This window comes from Lemur catta, chromosome 21 (assembly GCF_020740605.2).
Source record: "Lemur catta isolate mLemCat1 chromosome 21, mLemCat1.pri, whole genome shotgun sequence".
Classification (NCBI taxonomy): Eukaryota; Metazoa; Chordata; class Mammalia; order Primates; family Lemuridae; genus Lemur; species Lemur catta.
Window position 1 is genome coordinate 34145668 of NC_059148.1, and position 22121 is coordinate 34167788.

General features: G+C 62.0%; 2 protein-coding genes across 4 annotated transcripts in view; both read right to left on the reverse strand.

The window, feature by feature from the left end:
• Positions 1–4722, reverse strand: part of PLXNA1 (plexin A1) — a 29269-nt gene extending 24547 nt beyond the window's left edge. The window contains exons 1-6 of the mRNA XM_045534736.1: positions 4673–4722; positions 4302–4451; positions 1853–1922; positions 1541–1688; positions 1348–1434; positions 21–1306 (exon numbers count right to left, since the gene is read on the reverse strand). Of these exons, the coding sequence (XP_045390692.1) occupies positions 21–1306; positions 1348–1434; positions 1541–1688; positions 1853–1922; positions 4302–4451; positions 4673–4722 (1791 nt within the window). The remainder of the gene's footprint in view (positions 1–20; positions 1307–1347; positions 1435–1540; positions 1689–1852; positions 1923–4301; positions 4452–4672) is intronic.
• A 1381-nt stretch (positions 4723–6103) lies between these two features.
• The window catches only part of CHCHD6 (coiled-coil-helix-coiled-coil-helix domain containing 6), a 70575-nt gene continuing 54557 nt past the window's right edge, over positions 6104–22121 (reverse strand). For all 3 annotated transcript variants that reach the window (XM_045534264.1, XM_045534263.1, XM_045534262.1), the window contains 3 exons: positions 17968–18038; positions 9030–9165; positions 6104–6317 (listed from right to left, as the gene is read on the reverse strand). In XM_045534264.1, the coding sequence (XP_045390220.1) occupies positions 6312–6317; positions 9030–9165; positions 17968–18038 (213 nt within the window). In that variant the 3' untranslated portion in view covers positions 6104–6311. The remainder of the gene's footprint in view (positions 6318–9029; positions 9166–17967; positions 18039–22121) is intronic.

Below are 22121 nucleotides of genomic sequence, written 5' to 3' on the forward strand. Positions count from 1 at the left end.
CCCGGGGCTCGTCCCCAAACCCAGGCCTCCGCCCAGGGGGGGCAGCTCTGCCCGCAATGCCCTTCCCGGGCCCCTCGGTGCCGCCACCTGGCGCAGCACCTGGTGGCTTCACCCGGGCGGGGCCCTGCTCGCTCCTCCGGGGCCACCGCGGCCGGGCCGGGCGCCGCCCCCGCAGCGACCATGACAACGTGAGAGCAACTGCGCAGCCGGGCGCCGGGGCGGCCGCGGGGACACGGGGGGCGGCCGCGGGGACACGGGGGGCCGCGGGGACACGGGCCCGGCCCCTCCCCCACCCCCTTTCTTTCAAGGGGCGTGGCCCCCGCGCCCCCCCCCCCCCCCCGCCGCACCTGGGACCCCGCGGCGGGCACGGGGGGGGGAGGGGGAGGGGTGGCCTCGCGGAGTCGCCGGTCGCCGTCCCCGCGCCACCCGCCGCGGCCGGGCCCGGGCGCCCCCGCGGGGACCGGGTCACCCTGGGGGCGGGGGGGGGGGGGGGCCGGGCGCGGCGACACCCGCGGTGGCCCCGGCGGTGGCGGCCCCGGGCCCGGGGTGGGGGCGGGGGGGGGCGCGGCCCTGCCCGGGCCCGTCCCGCGCACGCGCCGCAGCCCCGGGTCGCCGTCCCCGGCCCCGTCCCCGTCCCCGGCCCCGTCCCCGTCCCCGAGCCCGGCGGGGCCGCCGCGGACTCTGTCCCCCGCCTGCGCCGCGGGGGCCCCGCGCCGGGGGAGGCGGCGGCGGCCCGAGCGTCCCCGTGTCGCACGCGCGGGGCCGCCCGGGCCGGAGCCGCAGCGACGGGGACACGCACGCGCCGTCCCCCCCCCCCCCCGGGGACAGTCGCCCCACTCACCGGCCGCCCCGGGGCGCGCCCCGCCGCCCGCCATCGCGCCCCGCCGCCCGCCCCGCCGCGCCGGCCCCGCGCGTGAATGGGCCGCTGCGGACCCGCCTCGCTCTCGCCGCCCGCGGGGCCCGCCGCGCGCATGCGCCGCCACGCCGGGGGCGGGGCCGGGGGCGGGGCCGGGGGCGGGGCGAGGGCGGGGCCTGGGCTGCGCGCGCGGCCGCCAGGGGGCGCTGTGTCCCGCGCCCGCGCGCGCCGGGGCCCACCCGCCTTCAAAGGGCGACGCCGCCGCCGCCGCCTTAAGTCCCCGCCCCCCCCCCCCGCGGGCGCGGCGCGCGACAGGGGGGTCCCCGCGCCGGGTCAGGACAGGGGGGTCCCCGGGTCCCCAGGGGCGCCGTGACTGCACCAGACCGCGGACCTGGGGCCTGGGGGCGTGGCAGTCACCCTGGGGGGTGCCGGGGACAGATCGGGGGGACCCTGGGGACAGGGGGGGACAAGGGGGCAGGCGGCAGGAGCACCCGGGGACGGAGCAGGGGGACCCTGGGGACAGGTGGGGACAGGGGGGCCAGACGGCAGGAGCACCCGGGGACGGAGCAGGGGGGACCCTGGGGACAGGGGGGGACAGGGGGGGCAGACGGCAGGAGCACCCGGGGACGGAGCAGGGGGGACCCTGGGGACAGGTGGGGACGGGGGGGCAGACGGCAGGAGCACCCGGGGACGGAGCAGGGGGACCCTGGGGACAGGTGGGGACAAGGGGGCAGGCGGCAGGAGCACCCGGGGACGGAGCAGGGGGACCCTGGGGACAGGTGGGGACAGGGGGGCAGGCGGCAGGAGCACCAGGGGACGGAGCAGGGGGACCCTGGGGACAGGGGGGGACAGGGGCAGACAGCCACCCTCCACCCTGGGGCGTGTGTCCCCAGGGGCGTGCTTGGGCCCGGCTAGGCTGAGGGGTGGCGGGGGGCTGTGTGTGCAGCTTTGGGGGGGCCGTGCAAAATTGTGTCCCCAGGTGGGGGACGGGCTCACGCCCAGCAGCAGTGACTGGAATGTTCCGTCATCCCCACTCAGCCGCTCTGCCTCACGGGCCCGGCTGTCCCTGGCAGGAGAGACCGGGGACCCCGCCTTGCCGGCCACCAGCCCAGAAGCAGAGGTGACATGAGGCTTCTGGACAGACGGGTGGGCACGACCAGTGTGTGTCCCCCGTGTCCCCCTGCCAGTTCGGGCCCTGACCGGCCACACAAGCTGCCCTGCCCGGGCACCTGTGCCAGGCGCCGGCTTCGAGGACAGGGACCAGCGGCACATGACAGGGACCTGAGCACACACCACTGGCCCCTCCGCGCCCCACGCCCTGCAAACCCCCCACCCAGGGCCAGCCAGGACTCTTCTGGGCTCCAGGGACAAACACCGAAATGTCCCTCAAAATAGTTGACAGCCCAAGCCGGGGATGGTGGCGCACGCCTGTAGTTCCGGCTACTCGGGAGACTAAGCCGGGAGGATCGCTGAATCCAGCCGGGACAACATAGTGAGACCCCAGCTCTCTAAAAAATAAAATAAAATAAAAATAATTAACAGAGGAAACACGAGGCACAAACCGTGGATGGGACAGCAGAGGGTGTACAGTGGCCGAAACCCATCCAAAGGGACATTCGCGGACTGACTTCTCTGAAAGGCACGAGGGCGGCTGGCTTCAGGCACGGCTGCATCAAGGCGCTGCGTGAAAAGTCAGTCTCCCTCCAGCCCGCAAGTGACACATCCCCTGTGTCCTTGCAGAGAGGTTACAAACACGCAGATACCCAGGGACATCCTGTCCTTCTGTTTTCTCAAGAGACACAAACTGTACACCCCGCTCCCAACCCTGTGTGCTGTTTTATTTAGTTTTTTTTTTTTTCTCTTGCCAAGAGATTTTTGGCGATCATCGTACAAAAGCTGCCTGGAGACCTCTCTGACTGTCTCTCTGTCCCCTCTGTCCCTCCTTCCCTTCTTCCTGTTTATTTACATAAAATAAAGGACACAGTCTTGCAACATACAGCTTGAATAATCTTTTTTTTTTAAACCTTACGCATTTTATTTTATTTTATTTTATTTATTTTTATTTTATTTTATTTATTTATTTTTTATTTTATTTTATTTATTTTTATTTTATTTTATTTATTTTTATTTTATTTTATTTCAATTTATTTCATTTCATTTCATTTATTTTATTTTATTTTGACAGCGCCTGGCTCATTTTTTTTTATATATTTTTAGCTGTCCAGCTAATTTCTTTCTATTTTTAGTAGAGACGGGGTCTCGCTCTTGCTCAGGCTGGTCTCGAACTCCTGACCTCGAGCGATCCTCCCGCCTCGGCCTCCCAGAGAGCTGGGGTGACAGGCGTGAGCCACTGAGCACGGCCCGGCCTGATTTTTTTTCGTATTTTATTTAGAGATGGGGTCTTGCTATATTGTCCAGGCTGGTCTCCCCAGAGTGCTGGGATGACAGGCGTGAGCCACCGCGCCCGGCCTCTACCACATTTTACTGGGCGTTTCCCTCCCTGTTGGGCTTTGACGTTGTCTCTGATATTTTGCCGCTGCCATAAATCCGGGTGGCAGCTGCATCTCCTCGGTGGCTCCGGCTCCCCTGACCAGGACCCTGCGGTGGCAGCTTCCACCGGGCGCTCACGCCTCCTCCCTGGGTCCCTCCAGCCCCGGGGTGACAGGGGACTTCCCACGGCCACTAATCTCTGGGTTATGACACCAGCCACCCAGCTGTCCAGCTCCTCCTCCTCCTCCTTTGAGGCCAATGCTCTGCAATCCCGTCTCTCTGCTCAGCGACAATTTCTGTTTTCCTGGTGGGACCCTGAATGGCTCCAACGTCCCAGCTGGTCGTGGGACGGGTGGCCACAGTCCCCTCGGACGGTCACCCGGCAGGGGTGTGAGCAGGGAGTGGCTGCCTGCGGACGGTCACCCCGCCGGACACACCCTCCGCTCGGGCTCTGCCCTCGGACCTGACCTCCCGCCACGCACGGCCACGTGGGGGTCTGGGAGGTCCAGGCACACACGGTGTTAGGGACGGCTTTGGGGACACACACACACACACACACACACACGCACACGTGTGTCCCACACGGACACAGAGACCCGGGGAGGGGAACACACATGTCGGGCACAGCCGTCCCCGTGACTCCCCGCAACAGTGCTCCCTCTGCTGCTGCTGCCGGTGACAGATGGCAGTTCCAAATGACAACCGAAAAGGGATGGTTTCAAGTTCCGGCGGACTTCAGGTACGGCTGGATCCAGGTGCTCCGCGACCTCGCTCTCCCGCCACGCCCTGGCTCCAGGTGACCCTGGTGGGTCTACTCTCTGGTCCCCTCACCCTGCGTGGGTGACAGCGTTTAGGGGGGACAGGAACGGGTGTCCCTGAGAGCCGGGGGAAGGGTGATCCCTCAGAAAACTTGAGAAGCTATTTCTAAAAGACAGGCGGGCGCTGAGCAGGCTACGAATGTTCGCTACAAATGCTGGACGCCGTTTTAGCTGCTTTAGAGATGAGGAAACTGAGGCTCAGGCCTAAGGGACCTGCCTTGGTGGCTTTTCCTGACAGCCGGATGGGGCCGTGAAGCCAGGCCCGCAGGGCAGCGGTGGGTCTTCCTCTGGGGACAAAGTGGGGATTTATAAAAACACAGCGAGGTCCCTGGATGGATGTGCGGATTTGGGGGCGGGGGTGGGCAGGCCCGGGCAGCTGGGGACAAGAGAGCCCGCGGACAGGGGACAATCAAGGAGGGGCCCCAGGTGCTCAGGGAGCCCCTCTGGACGGGCCCTGCAGGCGGCCAGGAAGGGGGGCAGCCACTGCCACCAGGGCTGGGGAACCTACGGTTGTCTGATGTCACCACTGTTCTTCTCGGGCCGGGCGCGGTGGCTCATGCCTGTCACCCCAGTACTCTGGGAGGCCGAGGCGGGAGGAGCTTGAGACCAGCCTGGACAACATAGCAAGACCCCATCTCTAAAAAAAAATTTTTTTAAAAATGAGCCGGGCGTGGTGGCACGTGCCTGTCGTCCCAGCTACTTGGGAGGCTGAGGCGGGAGGATCGCTTGAGCCCGGGAGGCTGAGGCTGCTGTGAGCGAGGCTGATGCCACGGCACTCCCTTTGGGCCCATGACGATTTTATGGGACCGGCTACCAGGGGGCCAAAGGGACAGAAGGAGCCCGGTGGGCCTGGGGCGGCAGCGTGTGCACCTGGTGGCCCGTTCCCCACCCCGGGTCCCCTCTGTCCCCTGTCTGAACGTCACCACCCTGGCAGACAAAGACTCCGGGGGGAGCCTCAGCCACTTCTGGCTCCGATGTCACTTTGCAACGTCCCTGAGCCGGGTGACCTGGGACCCTGTGGGGTGGCCTTACTTTTTAGACAGGGAGTCTCGCGAAGCCGCCTTCGTCCCAGGCGACACGCAGCTTGGCGGAGTGACACTGTTTTAAGCCCCCTCCTCCCCAGACCCGGGGGACAGCGGGGGACACTCCCAAGGCCCAGCCGTCCCTTGAGCTCGGAGTGTGACAGTCTCGGGGAGAAGCTGAGACTCTGCTGGGCCCGAATCAAGGCTGACTCGGGACAATGGCTTTCTGCTCCAGGGGACTTGGGGATGCCCCGGAGGAGCCTCAGCAGGAAGCCCAAGGCCACCGGCAGAGTGACCCGGGGACCCCAAGTGCCAGCCCCAAACCCTCGCCGACAGGGTGGGAGCCGCAGTGTGGACGGGGAAGCCACCAGGGCTCAGGGACAGCACGTCCCCAACCCCACTCGTCACCGGCCCTGCCCTGTCCCTGCCTGGCTTGGTCAGTAGACGCCCTGGACATCCGGCTCGGAGACTCAGGAGCCACCTCGAGTCTGCTCAGTGCCCTCGGCCGGCTGTGGCACTCTCTGGTGTCCGGCCCTGCCTCGCTCGCTCGGGAGTCCCTGTCCCTGAGATTCCACAGTGTCCCCGACCCCGGGGACCTGCCCCGCCCGCCAGCCTGGTGCCACACCCGTCCCCGGGCCCTGCTGCCCCGTCTGCGGCTTGGTCACCTGTCGTCACGCCCTGGCTTGCTCCTCTCGGACCCCAACCCCCTGGCCTGTGTCGCCGTCCCCAGCGAGGGACTGAGCGCAGACAGCGCCACCTTCCGGAAGCCGCCCCTTCTCCTCCCTGCTGTCCCCTGGTGCCCTGTTGTACCTGCTTCCGCGGTGGCCTGCTGCTGCCGCCCGCCGTGTGACCACGGGCTCGCCCGATGCCACCTCCCCTGCCGGGCAGGTGCTAGCGGAGTGGCCGGGGACAGCGAGTGACTGAAACCAAAGACACCTGCTTTATTTGTTCCCACACAGTGACACGCACGCTCGGCTACCCTGGGCTCGGAGGCTGGACGAGGTCCCCAGTGAGACACGGCAGGGAGGGGCGGGGGGGGACGCCCAGGGCTCTGCGGACGGATGTCCCACGATTGGTCCCTCCTTCCACGCCGCCGCCGCCGGGGCCAGGAATGACGGCTGCTCCTCAGCCCTGCGAAGACAACAGGTTCAGAGCTCCGTCAGGGTCCCCTCGTGCCTGGGGACAACCCCGCGGCCCCGGCTCAGCGCCAGGAGGTCTCAGCCCCCTGAGCATCGGCTGTGACTCGGTCTCCCCCTGTCACCAGCCGGGCCCAGACCTGGCACCGAGTCTCCGCGCAGCGCCTAGCGGGAGACAGGCGCTCGCGGGCTTGAGCAGTGCGCATCCTGCGCAACCGGACAGCGAGCAAGCCGCTCTCTCTCCGTGCTCCGCGAAGTCTGGGTTTGGAGCTCAGAGAGAGACAGAGCCCCGCGGTGTGCTTGTGACAAAGGTCCACGCGGCCAGGTTGTCACCGCTGAGAACCGGCCGCGTCCCCGGGCTTGCTGTGCACATCCACACACACGGAGGCGTCTCTGGGCCGAGCCGACGTGCGTCCTCAGGACGGGACACAGCGCTGCCCCCGCCCCCTGCCGGCTTCCTGACCTCGTGGGCTTCTGTCCCTTGTCCCCCTGGAAGCTTCCAGAAACGAATTGCTCTTAGGCGTCCTTCACTCCACCCTTCCTGGCTCTGCCAGGAGCTGTCTGCGGTGGGGGGCGGCGGGGGGTGGCAGGAACCCCCCCAGCACCAGCCACGTGTCGTGCACGGGGTGTCACATGGGTGTCGGGGTGCTGAGTCAGGGGGGACACGCTGTCCCCAAACACACACACGTGGCGGGAGCCGGGGTGCTCAGCCTCCAACTTCCCCTTTGGTGAGGTCGGGGGCGGACGGGGGGGACTGGGGAGGAGTGACAGGCCTGGCCGCGTCCCAGAGCCGCTCCCAGGGCGCCTGGATTGTCACCCAATCTGTCACCCTTGGGGATCACGCGTTTGCTTTGGTGCCATGAAGACACGTTGACGACACGTGGTTCGGAAAGACACACGCTTGCTCTTGCCGGGGGCGGGGGAGGTAGAGGCTGAAAATTGCCACCGTCGGGGGCTGGGTGGGAAGGACAGAGTCCAGGGCTTGGGGGACCCGGGGGCGGGGGGGACCGCAGCGGGACCCGGATCCTCTCCTCGGTGAAAGGTTAGGAGTGGGCTGAGCCGGGACGTGAGGTGCCCAGGCTTGGCGTAGGGGAAGGATTTGGGGACATGCCTGCGCCTTGTCGACAAGCGGGAGAGGAAGTCCCAGGTCGGCGTGAGGACCGTGCACGGCGTGGCCCAGCCTGTTTCAATATGTTCTAACAAGCACGCTGACTCCCCAGTGGAGTCCGAGCCGGAGCCCCCAGAGCCCATGATGCTGCCCTAGGTGGGAGGTGGCCCGGCGAGGGGCAAGGAGTGACCTGGGACAGAGAGGAGCAGAGGGGACCGTGGGAGGAGGAGCAGGAGCTGGCAGGGCTTAGGGACCCTGTGTCAGGTGTGCAGGGCAGCCTCGGCCCACTGGGGTTGGTGGGGGGGGGGACCGGAGGGCACGTGTGGGCTGGGACCCCCGCCGGGGAGGCCAGGCGGGCAGCTCCGGACGGCGGCACCCACTCCCGCCCCCCCTCCGGCCGTTGCCATGACTCCCACCTGCACCGGGGCAGGGGGGGCCTCCACGCTCTGACCCCCAAGTGCCAAAGGGTAAGAAAGCAGTGGCACACACGAGCTCGGATGAGGGTCGGCACCTGGAGGTGGGGACTGACTTTACCCGGCCCAACAGGACACGGCACCACACGGACCACCCTGTCCTGGGCCAGGTGTCCAAGGCTCGGATGACAGCAGCAGGCAGAGTGTGCAAAGCGTGCAGGAGGAGCGTGCAAAGCTTTTAGGCTGAGTGTGCAAAGCATTTAGGCCGAGTGCGCAAAGCCTTTAGGCAGAGTGTGCAAAGCATGGGGGCAGAGTGTGCAAAGCATTTAGGCAGAGTTTGCAAAGCGCATGGACCGAGTGTGCAAAGCATTTAGGCAGAGTGTGCAAAGCGTGTGGGCAGAGTGTGCAAAGCACTTAGGCCGAGTGTGCAAAGCATGGGGGCAGAGTGTGCAAAGCATGGGGGCAGAGTGTGCAAAGCACTTAGGCCGAGTGTGCAAAGTGTGCAGGCAGAGTGTGCAAAGTGTGCAGGCCGAGTGTGCAAAGCGTGTGGGCCGAGTGTGCAAAGCATTTAGGCCGAGTGTGCAAAGCACTTAGGCCGAGTGTGCAAAGCATGTGGGCAGAGTGTGCAAAGCACTTAGGCCGAGTGTGCAAAGCGTGTGGGCCGAGTGTGCAAAGCACTTAGGCCGAGTGTGCAAAGCGTGTGGGCCGAGTGTGCAAAGCATTTAGGCCGAGTGTGCAAAGCGTGTGGGCCGAGTGTGCAGAGCATTTAGGCCGAGTGTGCAAAGCACTTAGGCCGAGTGTGCAAAGCACTTAGGCTGAGTGTGCAAAGGCTGCAGGCTGAGTGTGCAAAGCATTTAGGCCGAGTGTGCAAAGCGTGTGGGCCGAGTGTGCAAAGGCTGCAGGCTGAGTGTGCAAAGCGTGTGGGCCGAGTGTGCAAAGCACTTAGGCCGAGTGTGCAAAGCGTGTGCGAAGCGTGCAGGCCGAGTGTGCAAAGCAGCGGGCGACCGGGGACTGGAGCCCCACGACCTCAGGCTCCCTCCCTGGGCAGGTCAAGAGACCCCCAGGCGGAGCGCGTGACTCGGGCAGACGGGCAGGCAGGGCCATCTCCAAACCCGCAGGCGCCCCGCCTCTGTCCCTGTCCCAGTCCCCGTCCCTGTCCCTGCAGGAGGAGGTGGCCGGGCCTTACCTTGCGGGCGGCGCTCACGCAGCGCTCGTAGGCCTTGACCAGGTGGGAGCACAGCAGCACCTGGTGCAGGTGGGCGCGGTAGCAGCCCAGGATCTGGGCCTGCAGACGGGCACACACGGGCTCTACCCTGCGGGGCCTGCGGGCGACAAGAGCAGGTGGAGGAAGGAAGGGGACGGCCGGGGGCCAGACACGGGGCTGAGCCCCCGGCGGCCACAGCAGCCCCCGAACCCGCAGAGAAAACACTGTGTTTCCTGTTCTAGAAAGGAGAGGAAGGTCACAGGGGCCAAGCCCTGAGGTTGGTGGCTCGGGCTCAAACCGCAGGTGACGCTGAGCGGCCGGGCGCTGGGTCTGGGGTCCGCGCCAGGCTCCCTCCCTGAGCCCGGAGCCCCTCCAGGGCTGGGGAGCGGGGCTGGGGGACGGGGCTGGGGGACAGGGTGGGACAGTCCCCCCCCCAAGCCGTGCACAGCTCAGCGGCCACCCAGGGTCCTCCCTGTGCCGTGGCTCACCCGTGACCCTGAGCACGCGACTCACACACATTTGCACAACGCGTCTCCCCTGATTTTTAAAACTCGTGCGTAACAAGCAAAAACTGCAAATCTGCAGAAATATCTGAGAGAGAAATTAAAATTTCTCGGCATCCCACTGCTGAGTGGGGTCTTGCTCTGCCAGACTGGAGGGCACTTTGCTGCTTTTTCTTCCTTTTGTCAAAAGAGTTTTAGAGGCCGCAAAAAAAAAAAAAAAAAGAAAAAAAAAAAAAAAGAAAGAAAAAGGAAAAAAAAAGAAAAAGGAAAAAAAAATACAGGTTCCCTTTTTTTAAATTGTGAAGCAAAAAAAAAAATAAATAAATAAAAAAAAAAACAAGTGACAAGAAAAGAGTGGAACTATAGATCGTGCTGAATTCGAACACGGGCCCGGGACTCCTCGGGGTAGTTTGTGATTGATTCTGTGTCATCCCGGGTTCCCCGTGCCTCTCCCCTTTCTCTGTCCCTGTCACGCAACATAGACGCGCACACACACACGCCCTGACACATGTCGCAGCGTGGGCCGGCTGCCATCTGAGTGCTGACATGCGCCCCCGGCACGCCTCCTGGCAGCTCCGTCTTACCGATGGGGAAACTGAGGCACAGAGCGGTGACGGTCGCACAGCTGGGAAACGAAGACCCCCCGCGCCCCCCCGCCGGGACCCTCCCGAGCTACAGACAGACTGACTGCGACGCGGGACACCGTCTATCGGATTGGACCCGGCTGGTGGCCGAGGACGTGGGACGGAGCCAGGAAAACGCAGAAAACGGTTCTGCAAGATTCTCAGCAGTGAAAGCGATCAGGATTACGTGCTTCGCAGCTCTCCTTCGGGCACACGCAGGGGGACACCCGCAGGTCACCTGTCCTCCTGCCCGGTGTCCCTGAGCTTACAACATTGGCTGGGACAGGGCGCACCCCAGCCACCGTGGGGAACCCAGGCAAAGGGAGCTACTCGGTTCAGCACAGCAAGCGATGAGACACTCGACGGCGTAGGACACAGGACCCCGTGTCAACTGAGTGTCGGGGTTGGCACTTCCTACACTGCCCACCCAGCCCAGTGATGCCACCCAGGCCTGGGGGCTTCCCCTGTCCCCCCCGGGGCCACCTCCAGGCCGCAGTCTGCAGGCACCGTGCCCTGCAGAGAAGAGGTGGAGGCAGCAGGGAGGAACAGGTCTAGCCTCTGTGTGGCTTTGTCAGCTGGAAGAATCTGTCCCCAAAACCTCACGCCCGGTTTCCTCTTTCTTTTTTTTTTTTTTTTGAGACGGAGTCTCGCTCTGTCGCCCGGGCTAGAGTGCCGTGGCGTCAGCCTCGCTCACAGCAACCTCAGACTCCTGGGCTCCAGCGATCCTCCTGCCTCAGCCTCCCGAGTAGCTGGGACGACAGGCATGCGCCACCACGCCCGGCTAATTTTTTCTATATATATTTTTAGTTGTCCAGCTAATTTCTTTCTATTTTTAGTAGAGACGGGGTCTTGCTCTTGCTCAGGCTGGTCTCGACCTCCTGACCTCGAGCGATCCTCCCGCCTCGGCCTCCCAGAGTGCTGGGGTGACAGGCGTGAGCCACCGCGCCCGGCCTGATTTTTTTGTATTTTATTTAGAGACGGGGTCTTGCTATGCTGCCCAGGCTGGTCTCCCCAGAGTGCTGAGATGACAGGCGTGAGCCACCGCGCCCGGCCCCAACTCTGGGCCTTTTAAAGCTGCTTTTTCCTTGGGGGACGGCCGCCCTTGCCGGCATTTCCCCGCAGACCAGCCCCCTCTGGGACCGTGGGGGACGGCCGAGGTTCCAACCCTTCTGGCGACCCCGTTAGGAGCACTGTTAAGTCACAGCTTAGACCTGGGTCTTGGGCCCTGCGCCCCGGCCACCTCCCCTCCGAGTTCTGCCCTCGGGGTCTCCTTTTTCCCTGGCAGGGGGGGAGGCAATTCTGCAGGACAGCTGGGGCAGCTGGGGCACTGCCACTGCCCCCGGGCTCTCTCCTGTCACCTGCGTTGCTGTCCCTTCAAACCGGCCAACCCCACAGGACACCCCCCGGACCCCCAGATCAGGAGAAACCGGGCCACGGGGAAATGTGTCCTCCATATCAGTTCTCGCCTCTGGGATTTATCGGGAACAACGGGACACAGAAGGGCAGACAAATGTCCCCTGGGAGAAATGTCACCCATTTGTCTGCAAGAATGCAACGAGACGGGGGGGGAGAAAGAAAGCGCAGCCCCCGAAATGCGAAGGCTCTCTCTGAAGCCAGGCGGGGGGAGGGGGGCTGGGCCTGGGCTCAGAACATTCCAGAAAGTTAGGTGCATCCTCTCCGAGCTCAGCCCCAGCCCGCTGCCGCCGCCCTGTGTTAAGCTGCAGACGGACAGCTCACGTTTCTAGAAACATTGTTTTGTAAACGGCTGCTTTTTAAATGCACGAGGTACCCAGAGCACCCTGAGAACCTTCCAGAAGTAAGTCCTGCAGCCCCCGTACCTGAGGAATGTTCACTGCAACGAGGACGGCCCCCTTCCCGAGGGTCCCTGGGCGTGCCAGCGGGGGGTGCCCGACTCCGGACGCGCCGTCCAATCCTGGACGAGCAGCACGCGGGGACCAGGTGGGACTGGTACGTGTCCCCCCGCCCCCGCCCCCGCCCCGGCACCGGCTCGTCCTCGTGACGTCTCAGCCCGGCAGGTGGCACCGAGGCCCGGCCGGCCCGGCTGCACGCCCGGAGCTCTGTCCCCTCTCCCGCCTCCACCACCCCCGTGCCAAGCCGGCCAGGACAGCTCTCACACGCAGTCTTGTCTCCACCACCGAGTGACACCCTCCTCGGTGGCCCTCCCTCTCTCCAGCCAAGAGCGACGCTTTTGGACCACAAAGAGGGGGTGGCGTTTCCCAAAAGCCCAAACCAGCTGAAAAAACGGATTTCCTGGGTGATTACAGCTCACCGGACATAGCACTAAGGTAGTATCTCATTTAATCCCCGGGGGACTCCTGTAACGTGGAAGCCGTCCTGCTCCTTAAATGAAGAAAGAGGCCGGGCACGGCGGTGGCTCACACCTGTCACCCCAGCACTCGGGGAGGCCGAGGTGGGAGGATCGCTCGAGGTCAGGAGTTCGAGAGCAGACTGGACAATGTAGCGAGACCCCGTCTCTACTAAAAATAGAAACAAATTAGCTGGACAGCTAAAAATATATATAGAAAAAATGAGCCGGGCGTGGTGGCGCATGCCTGTAGTCCCAGCGACTCGGGAGGCCGAGGCAGGAGGATCGCTTGAGCCCGGGAGGCTGAGGCTGCTGTGAGCGAGGCTGACGCCACGGCACTCTAGCCCGGGCGACAGAGCCAGACTCTGTCTCAAAAAACAAACAAAAAAACTCTCTTGTTTCTAACCCATACTTAGAAATCCGTATCTGTTTGGAAAACGGGGGTTACTGTCTCTGACCCAAGGAAATGATATAAAAGGCAAAAAGGCGGGGGCGGGGGGCATTATGACACGTGTCCCCGGCTCCAACTTCCCACGGAGCCTGACAGCACACCCGGTGACAGTCACGCAGTGCCCGGAACACCGCCAGGGCCGCTGTCTGTCAGGACTAATGACCCCCGAGGCAGCTGTCATTAGCCAATTCGCTAATTAGGGGCCTGTTTGTCGAGCTGATGGGGCGGGTGATCGTTTGTTAGCTTAAGGGAAACACCCGGGCATTCCTGACAACTGTCAGAGAAAAATCTGGAAGGCCCTTCATCCCTCCCCGGGAAATTCCAAGGGAAGGATCCAGAAAGCCGGAGTCATCTTGGCTTAAGGACATAACCTCCTTAAGGAACCTGCTCGTGGGACCCTTCCCGTTTGGCCCCTAGCAGATCCTTCTGTGGCAGCAAATAAATCCGTGCACGCACAAATCCACACACTTTTGCACACGCGTGTTCCGGCTCTCTGCTAAAAATAGAAAGAAATGATCTGGCCAACTAAAATATATAGAGAAAAAAAAAAAAATGAGCCGGGCGTGGTGGCGCATGCCTGTCGTCCCAGCTACTCGGGAGGCTGAGGCAGGAGGATCTCTTAAAGCCAAGAGTTCCAGACCAGCCTGGGCAATATAGCAAGACCCCATCTCTACAAAAAATAAAAATGAGCCGGGCGTGGTGGCGCGTGCCTGTCGTCCCTGCTACTCGGGAGGCTGAGGCAGGAGGATCGCTGGAGCCCGGGAGGTTGAGGCTGCTGTGAGCGAGGCTGACGCCACGACACTCCAACCCCGGGCGACAGAGCGAAATTCTGTCTCAGAAAAATAAAAAACAAACAAACAAACAAACAAAAAACCCACAAGGAGACTTTCCTGGCAGAGCCGTGCCAGCCAGGGAGGCGGGACCGAACAGTGACGCCGGGGCACAGGAAATGACCCTGCCGTCGCGGGTGACCGGATGGGGAAGAGGGCCGGGCACAGATGGCACTCCGGGTGCAGAGTGACATTGCCATTTCTCCTTGAGCGTTTCCAGGGGAAGACGAAGGCTGCACAGCTGCCCTGAGCCATGACACTATAATCCTCCCTGCAAGCCGGGAAGTCCTTCTCTAGATCTAGCTGAAGTTCAAGGCTCCAGCCTTGCTACCGTTCCGATCGCGTTTCCTTCTCAAAACAACGCAGCTCCAACCTCCGGCCGGGATCCTCCTTTCTCGGTGGTTTGACTTTTCAACGCTTTAACCGTTCTAGATTCTTCCCCCTGGAGCCTGCCTGACCCCGTCAGCCACGTGCCTCTAGGGCACAGCCCCAAAAGGAGCGCCTGGTGGCCGGAGCGTGACTATTTGGGGACACAATGGGGAACGGAAGGCCACTGCCTGCGTCCTAAGTTCCATCGGCTTCCATCAAGTTTCAGATTCATTCCCGATGGCCGCGTTGCCTCGACCAGACGGCAAAACAGTACGACGATCGCTTCTAGCGTCATGTGTCACTGTCCCCCTGCCGATGTGTCAAACCCGGCCAGCAGCTCCGGAACAATCGAGTGGGCTGGACCCTAACCCAGGCAGGTGACGGGACCCTCCGTGGAGGGAGAGAAGCCCACCTTTCCTGAGACCCCCCGGCTCCCGGACGCTGGGCTTCTGTCCCGAGAGCTTCAGCGTGTCCCCACTGTTCACATGTCCTCGTCGGATTCTTTTTGAGCACCAGACTCATAGCTAAAGGACATTTAAAAAAACCACAGAGCTGCCGGGCGCGGTGGCTCACGCCTGTCATCCCAGCACTCTGGGAGGCCGAGGCGGGAGGATCGCTCGAGGTCAGGAGTTCGAGACCAGCCGAGGCAATGTCACTTTCCTGCTACCAACGTGCTCTGGGTTTTTTTTTTTTTTTTTTTTGAGACAGAGTCTCGCTCTGTCACCCGGGCTAGAGTGCCGTGGCGTCAGCCTCGCTCACAGCAGCCTCAGACTCCTGGGCTCAAGCGATCCTCCTGCCTCAGCCTCCCGAGTAGCTGGGACTACAGGCATGCGCCACCATGACCGGCTCATTTTTTCTATATACTTTTAGCCGTGCAACTAATTTCTTTCTATTTTTAGTACAGATGGGGTCTTGCTACATTGCCCAGGCTGGTCTGGAACTCCTGACCTCGAGCGATCCTCCCGCCTCGGCCTCCCAGAGTGCTGGGGTGACAGGCGTGAGCCACCGCGCCCGGCCGTGACTGCTGTTTTAATGGGTCGTCTGTCATCAGCCCACTACAGGGATGCAAACTGTGGAGGGCCACGTGCCTAGAACAATTTACTTTCTCAGCTGCGTCCAAACACCTTCTGAATACCTTCCTGAGTCGGTCCTGCCTTCCAGGTGAGGGGACAGCGCGTCACGACAGCAGCCTGGCCCCCGCGTGAGTTCCCAGCCGGCCACATCCTCCCGCATCAGAACTCCCCGGATCAAAGCCCTCGGAGCTCGATGACTCGGTTTCAGGAAACAGTTAATAACCTTCTTCCTCCGACTCGATTGTTCTGACCTCTTCGAGGCCGGGCTCTCCGTGGGGCCGGGGCCGGCGCTACCAGTTTCCTGACAGTGAGAAGCCAACGCAGACTCTGAGTGAATCCCACGGGAAGGGGACGGAAGGCTGTCATAGGAAATAGATGTCACACGGTAAAGGCAGGATGTCCCCTGGGGTCTTAATCTCTTCCTTCAGAAAATCTCAACGATTCCGGCTTCTGTGCTGCGGTGAGACAGAGGTGTGTGTGTGTGTGTGTGCACATATGTGTGCGTGTGTACACACGTGTGCATGTGCATGTAGGTGCGTGCATGTGTACACACATGTGCACGTGCACATGCAATGCACATGTGTGCATGTGTATGCAATGTGTGCAGATGTGTGCCTGTGCATGCACGCACACGTGCGTGCGTATCTATGTGTGCATGCATGTACACACATGTGCATGTACACGTGTGCACATGTGCACACATGCGTGTGCATGTACACATGTGCGTGTGTGTATGTGCATGCATGTGCACACGTGCGTGCATGCATGTACACACATGTGCGTGTACACGTGTGCATGTGCGTACTGCATGCATGTGCACGCATGTGCATACGTATGTGTGCATGCATGTACACGTGTGCATGTGCGTACGTGCATGCATGTGCACACATGTGCATGCGTATGTATGTGTGCATGCATATACACACATGTTCACATGTGCACATATGCGTGTGCATGTACACGTGTGCATGTGCGTACGTGCATGCATGTGTACACATGTGCATACGTAGGTACACGTACCACATGCACGTGCACACATGTGCATGCATGTACACATGTGCATGTACACGTGTGCATGTGCGTACTGCATGCATGTGCACGCATGTGCATACGTATGTATGTGTGCATGCATGTACACGTGTGCATGTACACGTGTGCATGTGCGTACGTGCATGCATGTGCACACATGTGCATGCGTATGTATGTGTACATGCATGTACACACATGTTCACATGTGCACATATGCGTGTGCATGTACACGTGTGCATGTGCGTACTGCATGCATGTGCACGCATGTGCATACGTATGTATGTGTGCATGTGCATACGTGCATGCACGTGCACACGTGCATGCGTATGTATGTGTGCATGCATGTACACACATGTTCACACGTGCACACATGCGTGTGCATGTACACGTGTGCATGTGCGTACGTGCATGCATGTGTACACGTGCATACGTAGGTACACGTACCACATGCACGTGCACACATGTGCACGCATGTACACACGTGTGCATTGTGCATGTACATGTGTGTGTGCACATAAACACTTCGGATAGTCGTTTGTGTCTCAACAGCAGGATTCTTCCAAAACAAGAGTCCCCCAACCGTGCCCGCCGGCCTTGCCGTCCACATTCCTCTCCTGGCAGGCATCATCCTCTGCCTCGGGACCGTCACGCCCCCCTCCCCTGCCCGGTTCCCGGTGACCCTGGGGGCTGCACCGACTGCGTGTCTGTCCCAGCCGCCCTCCTGGCTCCTCGGCGTGGTTCTCTGCCGCACCCGGTGTCCCCGGCATTTTGTCACCTTCTAGTCACCCAAACCCGTCTCTGAAATGCCGACCTCACGGTGCCGGGTCCGACAGCTCGGCGTTCCGTGCCGTGATGCGTTTGTTTGCCTGGGGAGCCGACCTGCCTCGCTCTGGGGAGGGGATAAGCACCGAGAAGGTGCAGGGAGGTGGCGGGAGCCCCCCACCCCACCCCTGCCGGGGTTAATCTATGAATCTCCTCACGCCAAGAACCCACAAGCCCGGCTCTTTCCCCAAGGGATGCCTTTCCGACCTTCCAGGGACCAGAACCCCCGACTAAGCGGAGCTGCGTTTGCAATGGACGCACGGCACGTAGCTTCCTGTCCCCCTGACATTCTGGCCCAGAGCCCTCGGCGGACAGCACGGGGACACGGCAGACGAGGGACAGAATGCTGGCACTTAGAACCGTGTGACTCGCGTGAGCCATCCGCTCTCAGCGCTTCACTTCCGCTAAGAGCGGAGTGCGGGCCGCGCCGAGCACTGTTGTGCAGGATGTGCACTGCACAAGCCAGGCACACGGCAGGTGCCACGAGGCGACACGCTGCCCCGAGACCCCAGTACAGATGCAGGGTTGGAGGGGCCGGTAGCACCCGCCTGACTCCTTCCGGGGCCCGATCCCCAGCTCCGTCCCTGCCTGGTGACACAACTAAGACAGTCCCGCTCACCAGACACCCAGCCCTCGAAATAACTCTGCAAGCCGGGCCCAGCCCGCTCCTGCCTTCCAGGGACCTGGACAAGACCTGAGGGCCCATGTGGCCCCTCACGGGTGACCCGACGGCCCCCTCGCGCCCCGCTGAGCGAGCTGCGAACAGATGGCCGGACGTGTCGTCGGAAACCTTTGAGATGAGGCAGGGGGCGGCGGGCTTCATGCCACATGTGGGATTTTTTTTTTTTTACAAATACGGGCCACGTGCACAGGCAGCGACAGACACATTCTTACTTGAGCGCGTTCTCCATTTTCGAAGCCGCCTCGTGGAATTGCTGCGAAGACAGTTTGTACATCTCGGCATTCTGCAAGGGACGAAAACAGAGAAGCGGTTACCAAAGGCCGCGGCCTCGCTGTGGCTCGCACAGCCTAAAATATTTGCTATCTTTAAAGAAAAAAAAAAAAAATTGACCCGGTCTCGATCCGGGCCAAGGCCTATTGTGCGATTGGACTTTGCCGCCCAGAGAGGTCAAGTGACTTGCCCAAAGTTGCACAGCACGGGGCAATCGGTGCCAGGTCTACAATCCCGGAGTGTGGATTCCCTAGCCTGGGACGTGCCCTCCCGCCTGCTCGGTGGGGTGGCAGCTACCCGTCCAGAGTGACACAGGGGGTTTCCAAAACCACGTCCTTTATGTGTCCTGCAATCACGTATTATGGGTGCCCCACAGAGCCAGGTGGGCGTCGGGAGACGACAGAGCTGGTTTAAACCCTGCTACCGCTGCTGTGTGACTTTAGGTAAGTCACTTAAGTTCTCTGAGCGCCGGAACCCGGCTCTCTCCAGCTTGGTGGCCCGGGGACAGTGACAGGAGCCGGCCGGCCGGTCCTCAGACTCACGGCGAGAAGCGTGGGGTGCCCAGAACCCGCCGTGCAGGGAAAGCATTGGACGTGCAGCGTGGAGCCCGACCAGGCGTCTGCACGGCAGGTCACCGAGGTGCGGGGGACAACCTCCCCCCAGGCCACGGGGCGTCCGAGGCTCCAACCAGCCCCCCAGCCACACCTCAGGGGTCCCCGAAGCCACCACGGCCTCAGGATAGAGGGGAATGTGGAATGGGACCCCCCGGCGAGGAACAACCAGCAAGCGCTGCAATTCTGCCTTGTGCTGGACGTGGGGGGCTTTGCCCTGCCCGGCGCCACGTGAGCTCGGGCAGATACGTCCCCACACCCCTCCTGGCCTCAGTGTCCCCCCCTCGGAAGCAGGGACACAAGGACGCCTCCCTCGACGGCCAGTGGCAGGGCCAGCTGGTAAAGGCTGCTGCTCCCAGCCCACGACAGCACGAAGCAAACGCAACTGCTCCTTGTACCCCACGGCCGGGGCCGCCCCGGGCCCCGCAGGTCTACGCGGGCTCCGAACGCCCAGTGAGAAGGCCCCGGTTTGCCCTTGAGACCCTCGTGCTCAAACTGAGACATTCTGATTTGGCCTCAACGACTCCAACACCGCGCCCACTCCCTGCAGAATCTCCGCCCTCCTCCCTGTTTTTTTTTTTTTTTTTGAGACAGGGTCTTGCTCTGTTGTCCCGGCCAGAGTGCCGTGGCGTCAGCCTCGCTCACAGCAGCCTCCGCCTCCTGGGCTCGAGCGATCCTCCTGCCTCGGCCTCCCGAGTAGCTGGGACTACAGGCATGCGCCACCACGCCCGGCTCATTTTTGTATATATTTTAATTGTCCAGCTAATTTTCTATTTTTAGCGGAGACGGGGTCTTGCTACATTGCCCAGGCTGGTCTCGAACTCCTGACCTCGAGCGATCCTCCCGCCTCGGCCTCCCAGAGTGCTGGGATGACAGGCGTGAGCCACTGCGCCCGGCCACGCCTTGGTTCTTAACTGCAAGCCACGGCGTCATCGCCCTTGCCGGGTGGCTGGGGGGACAGCCTGACACGACTGTCACCGGGCCACGGATCTGCCAAAGCTCAAATGCGCCTTGTCCTAAATTCCCCGACCCGGCTGATCCTGGTCTATTTTCTTTCCTGGAAAACAACCTCCGGGCTGAGGCTTTTCCCCTGGGGCCAAAGTTCTCTCTTTCGGCAGCTGCGTCCTCTGCACTCGGGATCTTCCAGCCCCTGTCCCCTCTGTCTGTCCCCTGGCAGGGGACACCTGGGGCCTGGCATGTCACAGGCTGGCAGGGCAAACCGAGGACATTATTCGCTGTGGACGCTGCACCACCAGGAAGTCGGGCTCCGGTGACCTTGGCGAGCGCTTGAGTTAGAATCTGAGCTCAGCGGAACGGGTGGCCCACGACGTTGGTCACGGGAAGTCCCCGCAGGCCAACACGCGGGGGCGGCGATCGCCCGGCTGCAGCTTCCTCTATTGTTTCTCAGAATGATTCAGAGAAACCCCCCGAGCCGCCCCGGCCTCCCCAGCTAATCCGCCCGCGCAGATCCGCGGGGACAGACAGATGTTGTCACGGGGGTGGCTCTCGTGGCACAGGAAGGTCCCCCATCCACGGCGTGGGAGTCCTGGGCCGGCTTCCTGTGCCCATGAGCCCGGTCCCCTGCGGCCTTCCTGGGGCTGCCGGAGGGACCCTGAGTCCCCCTCTGGGAAGAGCAGGGCAGGCCGCAGACGCCTCGACCCACCAGCATCGCAGCGGGGCTTCTGGAAGGACCGAGAACCACCAGTGAGAGCTCGGGAAGTACCGGGGTGCCGAGATAAACGTGGCCCGGAGCTCCCTGAGCTTGGGGGACTCGCAGGTGACACGATGTCACAATTAGCAATGAGGCGAGGGCCGGGCGTGGTGGCTCAGGCCTGTCATCCCAGCACTCTGGGAGGCCGAGGCGGGAGGATCGCTCGAGGTCAGGAGGTCGAGGCCAACCTGGGCAATGTAGCGAGACCCCGTCTCTACTAAAAATAGAAAGAAATTAGCGGACAGCTAAAAATATATATAGAAAAAATGAGCCGGGCATGGTGGTGCATGCCTGTAGTCCCAGCTACTCGGGAGGCTGAGGCAGGAGGATCGCTTGAGCCCAGGAGGTTGAGGCTGCTGTGAGCGAGGCTGACGCCACGACACTCACTCTAGCCCGGGCGACAGAACCAGACTCTGTCTCAAAAAAAAATTTTTTTTTTTCAAACATTGACGCGACCACCAAGCGCTGGCTGAAGGCAGACACGCTGGGTGACGATTTGCAATGGCAGCAGAGGGTCAGGGCTGGCAGAGCAGCTCCTTGACTCTGTCCCCGTGGGACACAGTCTCAGCGGCTCAGGGAAGGGTCTGTGTCCCAGTGCATAGGAAGGGACCAGAAAAAGTGACTTCACAAGAGTGGGATTGTTCAGGAAAAGCTTCACACGCCAAGTACCTGGTTAAACAGCTTCGGGCAAAAGCTCAAGGCCCGGGGGAAGATCGTGGTGTGTGAGAAACTATTTTGATGGCATGCAAAGAGGTAAACTCCAGCCGACCCAGACCTGGGGGGGCTGCAGACTAGGGTGGGATTCCGTGCAGCCCGGCGGGGGCCAGGGAGGCAGCGGGACAGCAGAAATAAGGCGCCGAGCCACAAACGCTGCACAGCGGGGAGCTGCATTTAACCTAGATGGACAGACGCCCCGTGAGGCCAGACAGGGAGGGGACTGAACGGTGTCCTCGCAGAAAACAGGACTGACAAGGTAAATCTGGCACCGCAATCGCTCCAGCGCCAGGCTGTGGGAGGAGGCAGGGAACACAGCTGTGCCCACAGACACCAGGCACCCGGCCATGCCTTGGTGCTGCCGGCTAGGCAGTTTCTTACATGCGTAAAAAAAAAACCACGTCTCTGGCTAAATGCATATCTGAAAAGTTCAAAGACAAAATGCACAGCAGCACAGAAAAGAAACACTTACAAAAATGCAGAAGGCCGGGCGCGGGGGCTCACGCCTGTCACCCCGGCACTCGGGGAGGCCGAGGAGGGAGGATCGCTCGAGGGCAGGAGGTCGAGACCAGCCTGGGCAATGTAGCGAGACCCCGTCTCTACTAAAAATAGATAGAAATTAGCTGGACAGCTAAAAATATATATAGAAAAAATGAGCCGGGCGTGGTGGCGCATGCCTGTCGTCCCAGCGACTCGGGAGGCTGAGGCAGGAGGATCGCTGGAGCCCAGGAGGTTGAGGCTGCTGTGAGCGAGGCTGACGCCACGGCACTCTAGCCCGGGTGACAGTGAGACTCTGTCTCAAAATAAAAAAAAAAAGAGAAGCAGACGGCCATGCAAGCTGCACGATCCTGCAGCCGGTACATGCCCGGGCCGGTGCCCGGCCGCGTCTACACCGCAGGCTCCGTGGGCTGTTTCTCTCCAAGCCTGCGGCTCAGCCGGCGTGGGAGCTCCGGGGGCTGGAAGCTCGGGAACGGGACTGGGTCCAACTGCCACCCCCGCGGCTGCAGCCCCTCCTGTCCCCCCCGCATGCTTGGTTAATTCCGGACCAGGAAGAGCCCGA